Genomic DNA, 9,039 nt, shown 5'->3' with positions numbered 1-9,039 from the left:
GTAGCTCAGTCCAGCTGCCAAGAGTATCTCAGTGTCTGTGTGGCCCCATCCAGCTGCACTTGGCCCCCAACCTCAGTGACCTAATGGTGACAGGGGCTGGGCCGGATCCAGTGGGGCTATGCCTGGGCCAGGGGCTTCCAGCAGCCTCACAGGTTAGCCAGAAACATCTCTAGGTGCCTGAACCTGAGGCTACTGATCACACCTTCCCCTAACATCAAGAGACTGTAGAATGAGGTCAGTTTTTGGTAATTTTAATTGTAAAAACCAAGACATTTATATAAATAAGACCGCTGTGTAAAATACGATTCACCCTTCTACTAAAACTTTTCTCCCACGCTCAAAAAGAACATAGAAAACCCAGCAGAGAGCAGTACAAATCAGCATGCGGTCCCTGATGCGAAGTCGCGGGCAGGCCAGGGTTCCCTGCGGAAGCAGCCTCGTGGTGAGAGCACTCCTGCCCCGGTGTCCCACCAGAGGCTCAGTGACCCCTCGAGAAACTGCCAGGCAGCAGCTCCCACCCAACAGCCCCTGGCTCTCAAGTGCGAGGGTCGAGGAGGGGACGGGAAAGGCTGCTTGGTTCCTACCAAGGCTGGGGGCTGGGTGGCTGCCGGCCCAGTGAGATGCAGTGGTCTGTTCAGCCTGGGGTCAAGTTGGGGGGAAGGGGTTTCTGCGGGGTCAGCACCTCCCCAGAGGACAAGGAGAGAAGCTGCCTGTGTCCTTTGAAAGAATCGTCTCCTTCTTGGGGCCATTTTCATGCGGCCACTAACAACAAAGGCAGCAGACACTTCCCGGCAGTACTGGGGACGGTAGAGCAGCGGGGCTCCCAGGATGCAAGGGGAAAGCAGCCCTCGAGAAAGGGGGCCTGGTGCGCTCCTGTGTGGAAAATCTCGTCTCCCACCTCCCCTACCCTGTCACACCGCCCCACCATGTTTCCCACACAGACCCAATGCCTGCTGCCCCGTCTACACCCTGAGACTCCGAGGGAGATGACTGAGAGCCTGGGGATGGAGATGTCAAGTTCACACACTGGGTGTGGCTCAGGAAACTGGTACACAAGGACGAACAGAAAAGATCCCAACTCTCCTTGGAGAAACCGGGACCCGCCTGGGGCTGCTCCCCCCTACAGATGAGGGGCAGGAAAAGGCCCTGCAGGGGACGGGGCAGGGGACAGAGTGTCAGGAGCACTTCCAGACGCACACGGCCAGGGCGCCCCCGAAGTACAGGTAGAGGAGGTTCTTCACCTCGTGGGTGATCTCAAACCCGAAGCCCTCGCCGATCACCACGTGCCAGGAGGAGCCAAACTTCTTGTCCATCGTCTCCTTGATCATCTTGGCGGCGCTCTGGAAGGAAGAGGGCGCTCATCACGGGGGCGCAGGGGAGGAGGGGGCAGGACTCAGGTCCTTCTCCAGGAAGGAGAAGGCTGGCACCGAGGTCTTGGCAAGAGAAAGACCTGCTGTCCTATTTCTGTTGTCCTCCTGCTTCAAAAAGGATTTCCACACAGGCCACCTCCTGCCAGGTCTATTACACAGGCACAGAAAACCAGACATCACCTCAGCAGTCAAGAAGAAACTGGCTGAGGCGGGAAGGCAAGCACCACGTCTACAGACAGCCTGGGGCCACGTCCTGGCTGTGCACTTACTGCGGGCTTCCCAGGCCAGTGCCACCTCCCTCAGATGTAACCCGGACAAGCGGGGCACCAGGCAGTCTCAGGACCAACTGAATGGACAGACCTGGCACCCTGCAGACTGTGAGGTACCTAATGCGTTCAGTGGGCTCTGGGGAGGCGCCGACTGCTCCCCTAGTCATGGCCACAGCCGACTTCTTCCTGTGCCTGCTCTTCCAAGATGTGCCCCCCATGTGAGGAGGTCCAGAGGGGCAGGGAACCCCGCTCAGCAGGGCGAGTCCAGGCGAGGCGCCTGAGGTACACCAACAGTGCCTCCCACCATGCCAGGCGCCACGCTGGGCACTCTGTCCCCATTGTCTCAGTAAATACGTCCTCACGACTGGCCCAGTGAGGAGGCACCATCACCACCCTCCATTTAAGGACTAGGAAACTGCGCTCAGAGTTGAGAAATGGCTCATTCAAGGGCACAGCTGGGAAGGGCTGAAGCCAGGACCTGAACCTGGGCCTGGCCGACCCAAAGCCTGGGCTCCCACTGGCCAGTGTCTTGCCTCCCCACCGGCTGCCACAACACTGACTTCTCGCTCTCCCCACCAGATTGATGAATGGCCTTCCTGCATTGATGCCTGCTGGCCGTATCCCCAGCACCTAGAACAGCACCCGCTCAACACCTTTTCGAATGGATGAATGAATACATGAATGGATGCCTAGGCAGGCCTCTGTTCACCACTGGGATGGAACCACGGGGAAAGGTGCCCTATTCAGCAGCCCACCTGAGGCAGGGAACACAGGCAGGGGCGTCACGGAGACCCCTGTGGCTTTGCTCCTCTAGGGCTGGGTGTGACCGTCAGTGCCTGGAGTCAGCACCAGCCTCTCACTCACTGACTTTCCCCAGACTGAATGCTTCCAAGGAAGGCTCTGGCCTTATACTGGCCGTACTCTCTGGAGCTGACTGCAGGCAACAGGGGCCACTCTATTCACCCACAGGGGCCACCAAAGGCACGAGGGGCCGCCTGCACTGCTGGCAATACCTCGTTGTTGTTGGAGAATTTCTCACAGGCTGTGACACATAGCTCCATGGTCTCCACGCGCATCTCCTCTGGCATGTCCGAGTGCTAGAGACAGGGCAGGGGTGACAAACAAGAGACAGGCTTAGCCCGTGACCTGGCCTTCCTGGCTGGCCTCTCTGTCCCAAGCTTAAGGCATGGACAGCAGGTAGCCTCCCTGGCCCAGCCCTGGGCAGGTGACCCATCTCCTGACTGAGGGCCTGCAGCTGGGGCAAAGGTGTGGCATGGAGCTGAGCCGTGTGGGCTCTCAAGCCCAGGCTCTCTGCAAGGGTGCGAAGCCAGCACCAGGCTCCAGCCAACAGACATGGGAAGAAGGCTGGCTGAGGGCGGAGGGAATGCTGGCTATGGAAGTGCATTCCGACGGAATCTCACTCCGGAGGCCTGCAGAAGCCGCTGGGCGCTCTCTGGGGCCCCTGGTTTTCCTCCAGCCTTTCCCTCTGCTCCTTCTCCATTGATCTGCTGGATTTCCTTCTTCTTCCCAGATCCTGGAGGACCCTGGGCCCCACCTCCACTCTCCCGTCTCCAGCGACTCCATCTCTGGGGTCTTGTGTATTCCATGCCTCTCTGTGTCCGCTCTATGGGAGGGCTCCTACACTTCCACCCCCAGCTCTAACCTCTTCTTTGGGCTCCTGACTACTCTGTCCAACTGGGCACTTGATAACCTCACTTAGATGTCTAAAAATAACTTGATTCCCACAAACCCATCTTCTTCCATCTTCCTTTTCCTGGTAATTGATACCACTTTTTTCTCCCAATACTCAGGAAAAGACAGACTCTAGCAGCCACCTTGGACTCTCTTGTTCCCACACCCAGTCTCCAATTTGGCAGCAGGTCCTTCGGCCTCTGCACTCATGGAACACCCTGAACCCGACCGCATCTCACACTGCGCCGTGAGCCGCACCCAGCCGCCCTCATCACTCTGGGCCTCCGCAGTGGCCTCCTCGCTGGTCTCCTCACTTCTGCTCTAGCATCCCCAAATCCATTCTGCTCACAACTGGAGTGAGCTTTTGAAAACCAAACAGATCTCATCACTCCCCTGCTTAAAACCCTTCGCTGCTCCCCCTTCGATTCAGGACAGAACCCATAGTTCTCACCGCATTCTTCACTGTCGCTGGGCAGGCCTGTGGGGTCTGGCCCCACCGGTGGTTACGTCCAGCCACCCCTCTCAGCACTCCAGTCCAGCCATGCTGGCCTTCTCTCTGTGCCTCCAAAATGCCAAGTTCATTCCCATCTCAGGCTTCCTATGCCTCTGTTTCCCCGGCTTAGCATATTCTTTCCCAGGTCTTTGTGAGGTTCGCTCTCTGTCTTCAGGTCTCTGATCTGTGAAACCTCTCCAGAAGCTAACCTTGGCTCTCCAGCCCCTTCCACCTGCTTCATTTTTCATTATAGTACTTACTGCCTACAATCAGGCTCTTTTTTTTTTTTTTTTTTTTTTTTGAGACGGAGTCTCGCTCTGTCGCCCAGGCTGGAGTGCAGTGGCCAGATCTCAGCTCTCTGCAAGCTCCGCCCCCCGGGTTTACGCCATTCTCCTGCCTCAGCCTCCCGAGTAGTTGGGCCTACAGGCGCCTGCCACCTCGCCCGGCTAGTTTTTTGTATTTTTTAGTAGAGACGGGGTTTCACCATGTTAGCCAGGATCGTCTCGATCTCCTGACCTCGTGATTCGCCTGTCTCGGCCTCCCAAAGTGCTGGGACTAATCATGCTCTTTAAACATGTCTTTCATGTGGGCCAGGCCTTCGCCTGTCTCATTCGCCATCCCCACAGTGCCTCGAACAGTGCCCGGCATATAGCAGGTGGCCTAATACTTGGTGAATGAATGAATGAATGAAACAATGAATCACTGTCAACTCCAAGATGTCTAGGTCTGAGCCAGCAGAGGCCTTCTTAACTTCCTCCCACTGCCATCCTGCAAGGGACAAGCTCCACCCACCTCTCTCCAGGCTATGTGGGCCCCCTCAGCAGTCCTGCCTCCCTCCCCTGGGGCTTACCCTGACCAGAGGGAAGGTCTGCAGTCGCTTATAATCAGCCTCATCTTTCTTCCCTTCTGTTTCTCCCATGATCCTTCCACTGTGACCGCTGGAGGAGAGAGTGGGGCTCTCAGGAGGTGCTGGGACTGGCAGTTAAGACACGCCCAGGAGATTCAGGAAGCAGGCCCTGCCAACTTGGTGGGAGCAGAAAAATGTCTTTCCCCGGGGGGTGCTGTAGAAAACAGGAAAAACCAGAAGAAAAGAGTTGGCTTCAAAACCATGCATCACAAATTAGAAATGTCTCAGTAACAATCTGACACCTCCCCATCTTAACTCCTCCGCACCCTTTTCCAAATGGCCAGCAAGTCTGCAGGCGGGAGGATGAGTCAACACGAGATGCTGGGACCTGGTTAAGAACACATTGGTACGATGCTGCAAGCCCACACTGCCGCCATGAAGACAAATACTGACTGTGGGCCAGGCCTGCGGGATGGAGCCTTGAGCTGGCAGTGAGCAAATGCAGCTCCCCGCGTACCCACTACATACATGAGCCTTCCTTCTCACTACATACACGGGCCTTCCCTCCCGCTACAGACACGGGCCTTTCTTCCCAGAAGCTGTGCTTAGGAAGGGAAATGTTCAGGTCACCACTGACAGTCTGGGCTTACTGGCAAGCGAGGGGGCCACTCTGCAGCCCTGATCTTCAGGGGAATGGGCACGGGGCTGCTTTGTGCCCTCCCTGGCACACCAGGCTCCCTGGTTGTTCTTTCCTACTCCTTCTTGGACCACTGGGTCCTGTCCTGCTGGCCCAGCAGCTGGGAGGCTTGGGCACTGCTGCTGGTTCAATCCCTCACCAGCAGTATGGCCCTGGGCCCCAGACTCCTCACCATGAACGCCGGGACAGTCACATCCATCTCATGAGGCCATTATGAGCATTCAGTGAAACAGTGTCTGTGAAGCTGAGACAGTGCCAAGCACAGGGCAGGCACTCAGTACACGGCTGTTCCCTAACCGACGGGGCTTCTAAAGAGATGGGCCTGGACCCGAGATGACCGGGAGCACTGCTGGCAATCCAGGCATTTCTCTTTCATCTTCAACCCAATTTATCTCATAATTCAAAGGTTTTTTAAATCTCAGAAGTACTGACATAAGCGAATACAAATCACCAGGTTGTTAAGCCCTTTTTAACGATTTATATTAGACAAATACAGCAAAATAATGTCATTCCAGCATTTCTCACATTTCCAAACAAATTTACTTTCACTGCACGGTCATGGAACCCAAAGGTGCCGAGCACAGTAACTAACAGGCAGGTAATGACACGTGATGGCTGTCACTGTCCTGCCTATCGGTGTTCCACATGCGTTTACACACCTTGTCATCGCAACAACCCCAGGAGTTAGGTCCTGTAGGGACAGAGGCATGAAGCTGGTCAGTCGCTGGCCTGAGGTCACTCAGCTCGTTAGCGACAGAGCTGGGGTGTGAATCCAGGCCCGGCTCTCGGTGTGGGCATTCCGAACCCCTTATTTATCCGCCTCCTCATGGGCACAGAGGAGGCACTCATAAGCATACATCAACTGTCCACTGGGACAGCTCCTATCTTCCTAGAAGGGAGACAAATCAAGTATTTGCTCTTCCCTTTTGCCGTCTCTTTTTCTTTTCTTTTTTTCTTTTTTTTGAGAGGGAGTCTCGCTCTGTTACCCAGGCTGGAGTGCAGTGGCGCGATCTCAGCTCACTGCAAGCTCCACTTCCTGGGTTCACGCCATTCTCCTGCCTTAGCCTCCCGAGTAGCTGGGACTACAAGTGCCTGCCGCCAAACCCGGCTAACTTTTTTTTTGTATTTTTAGTAGAGATGGAGTTTCACCGTGTTAGCGAGGATGGTCTCGATCTCCTGACCTTGTGATCCGCCCACCTTGGCCTCCCAAAGTGCTGGGATTACAGGCGTGAGCCACCGCGCCCGGCCTGCTGCCTCTTTTTCTAATGTTAACTTGACCCTGATTTGGCCAAGCCTTGAACTTTCTGGGCACTCTTTCTGGGCTGTGCTCTCGATTGGATCCCCACTCCAATGCCTCGGTGCCACTCCATTTGGTCAGCTCCCTCGCGTGAGGCTGGAAGCCTGGCACGGACCCCACCATCCCATGACATTGGTATTTTCTGATTTCCCAGTGGACAGATGGCTCCACTTGTCTCATCAATTCTGGACATTTGTACCACTCAGATGTTAGCAGGTTTTGTTTGTCTCTCTCTATAAGCTGGCAAATTACCAAGCACAATTTCATTGTACTTTCTGGTCAGGTTTCTTATGTCTCAAAATTCAGGGAATCGTTTTGTTTTTGCTCGTGAATGTGAAGGCCTATTTCCAATTCCAGGCTGTCCTCCTAGCCTCCTTGCTTCCTCAGAGACCTTTGTGCAGGTGTGACAGAGGTGGCGGCTACACTGATGATAGAAGGAAAAGGTAAACACAGTTTGTTTACCTCTGAGAATTTCGAGGGGGAACAACCGAAAATGTGGAAGCAGCTTCTTAGGCACCTTCCACTGAAATGTTTCCATTTGATTCAATTCATCCTCGAGGCTAAAGAGTGCGGGCATAGAGGAGCCAGGAGGGAATCAGAAGCCAACTGTGGACATGCCGCCCTCCAGGAGGTCAGGGTCTGTGACAGCTGCTCTAACATACAGAATCCTGCTGAGATGTCCTATGGCTTCAGAGGTATTACCAAGGCCCATTTCTCAGGAACAACGGGGAAAACCAGTGGGAGAGTGACCTGTGCAGCATCTTGCGGAGCCAAGAACTGTGTGGGCCGCAAGCCAGAGTGCGAAGGCACCGACACCAGCTCCGCCAAAGACGCGCACTCTGCTCACTTCCTTTCTCTGCAGCCTTTGGCGAGTAATTTCACCTAAGCCTTGGTTTCCTTCTCTATGAAACGCAATACTAAATCCTATCTCTGCGTTCTCAGGAAGCTGTTGCAAGCCCCAAGTATGTGCATGTGAGCGATTTGAAATGTTAAAGTTCTCTGCACTATTATCACACTGCTCTCTGCTACCACCATTAATTAGCCAGGACTTGGTCACCGTGATTCAGCCAAGTTTACTAAGGACCATGACTACAAAGAGCTTTTTCTAATCACTACACATACTTCTGGGGACCTAAAAGGGATGAGACAGAATAAAAAGGAATCGTTATAGATGATGTGTTTCCAAATACAGAAAGGCAGGAGAATTTTTTATGACGCTGTATCATTATAGTACAGCTAGAGTCATTCAGCCACAATCCTAAAACTCTGCTCAAAGAAAGCTACCAAAAATAGCAGAACTAGAGGTTCTAGTAACCTTATCAATCTTCCACGCAGAGGAGCATGTGCCTGAATGCTTTGGGCCAGAAAGAGTCGTGTCAGGTCTAAAAGAGCCTTTTAATAATGTAATTGTGGCTGGGTGCGGTGGTTCATGCCTGTAATCCCAGCACTTTGGAAGGCCGAGAAAGGTGCATCACTTGAGGTCAGAAGTTCAAGACCAGCCTGGCTAACAGGATGAAACTCTGTCTCCACTAAAAATACAAAAATTAGCCGGGCATGGTGGCACATGCCTGTAATTCCAGCTACTGGGGAGGCTGAGGCAGGAGAATGGCTTGAACCCGGGAGGCAGGGGTTGTGGTGAGCTGAGATCACACCACCGTTGCACTCCAGCCTGGGCAAAGAAGCGAGACTCAGTCTCAAAAAAAAAAAAAAAAAAAAAGTAATTGGGCCCACTGCCAGGGTACTTGAATCTGCTGGGTACAGAAGCTCAACCCCAGCCCATCTGGCCCACAGTGGTACAAAGCCAGGGGCAGCGTTATTCTCTCTCTCGCTGCCCGTGTTCTCCTCCTCACTCAAGGGCCATCTGTGGGCTTTACATATCCTCGCCCTGTTTCATGTGAGGCTCTCCCTAGGCAACAGGGGGCACATACAAGGGCCCTTTATCTCATCGCCTGGTCAAGGCCAGTGTTCCTGGTCTTGCTATCCCTTGTTCCTTTGTGGCACTGACCTCAGTCACTATTCATTTCTCTGTGTCTAAAGCGTCTGGGAAGAATCCTAAAGAGGGTTAGGGTATGTGGGAGGAATCGGGAAAAATGAATGTGTTCTGGGAAATAAGGCCCAAAGTATCTGCCAGCCCCATGGGAGGGGGACAGCCACTCAATGTCCGGAACATCCCCGGCCCTTAGATCACGGCTCGCCTCCCTGTACCACCCACCATGCACCTGAGATTGCACGACACACCTGGAATATGTCATGGTGGTTCTGAATACAGACTCCACCATCAGATCTGAATTCACATCTTGGTTCTGTTTCAGACAAGGGCTAACCTCCCTAAGCCTCAGTTTTTTCTTTTCTTTTCTTTTTTTTTTTTTTTTTT

At 53.9% G+C, this 9,039-nt stretch overlaps 1 protein-coding gene across 1 annotated transcript in view; it reads right to left on the bottom strand.

Annotated features, from left to right (window-relative positions):
* Positions 1–235: 235 nt before the first annotated feature.
* The window catches only part of DNAL4 (dynein axonemal light chain 4), a 16,715-nt gene continuing 7,911 nt past the window's right edge, over positions 236–9,039 (bottom strand). Inside the window, exons 2-4 of the mRNA XM_017861275.1 lie at positions 4,675–4,885; positions 2,653–2,736; positions 236–1,340 (exon numbers count right to left, since the gene is read on the bottom strand). Of these exons, the coding sequence (XP_017716764.1) occupies positions 1,176–1,340; positions 2,653–2,736; positions 4,675–4,743 (318 nt within the window). The 5' untranslated portion in view covers positions 4,744–4,885 and the 3' untranslated portion in view covers positions 236–1,175. The remainder of the gene's footprint in view (positions 1,341–2,652; positions 2,737–4,674; positions 4,886–9,039) is intronic.

Source organism: Rhinopithecus bieti, unplaced genomic scaffold (assembly GCF_001698545.2).
Source record: "Rhinopithecus bieti isolate Rb0 unplaced genomic scaffold, ASM169854v2 scaffold_56975, whole genome shotgun sequence".
NCBI lineage: Eukaryota > Metazoa > Chordata > Mammalia > Primates > Cercopithecidae > Rhinopithecus > Rhinopithecus bieti.
Note: the sequence above shows the minus strand (reverse complement) of the source record. Positions and strands in the feature narration are given on the sequence as shown.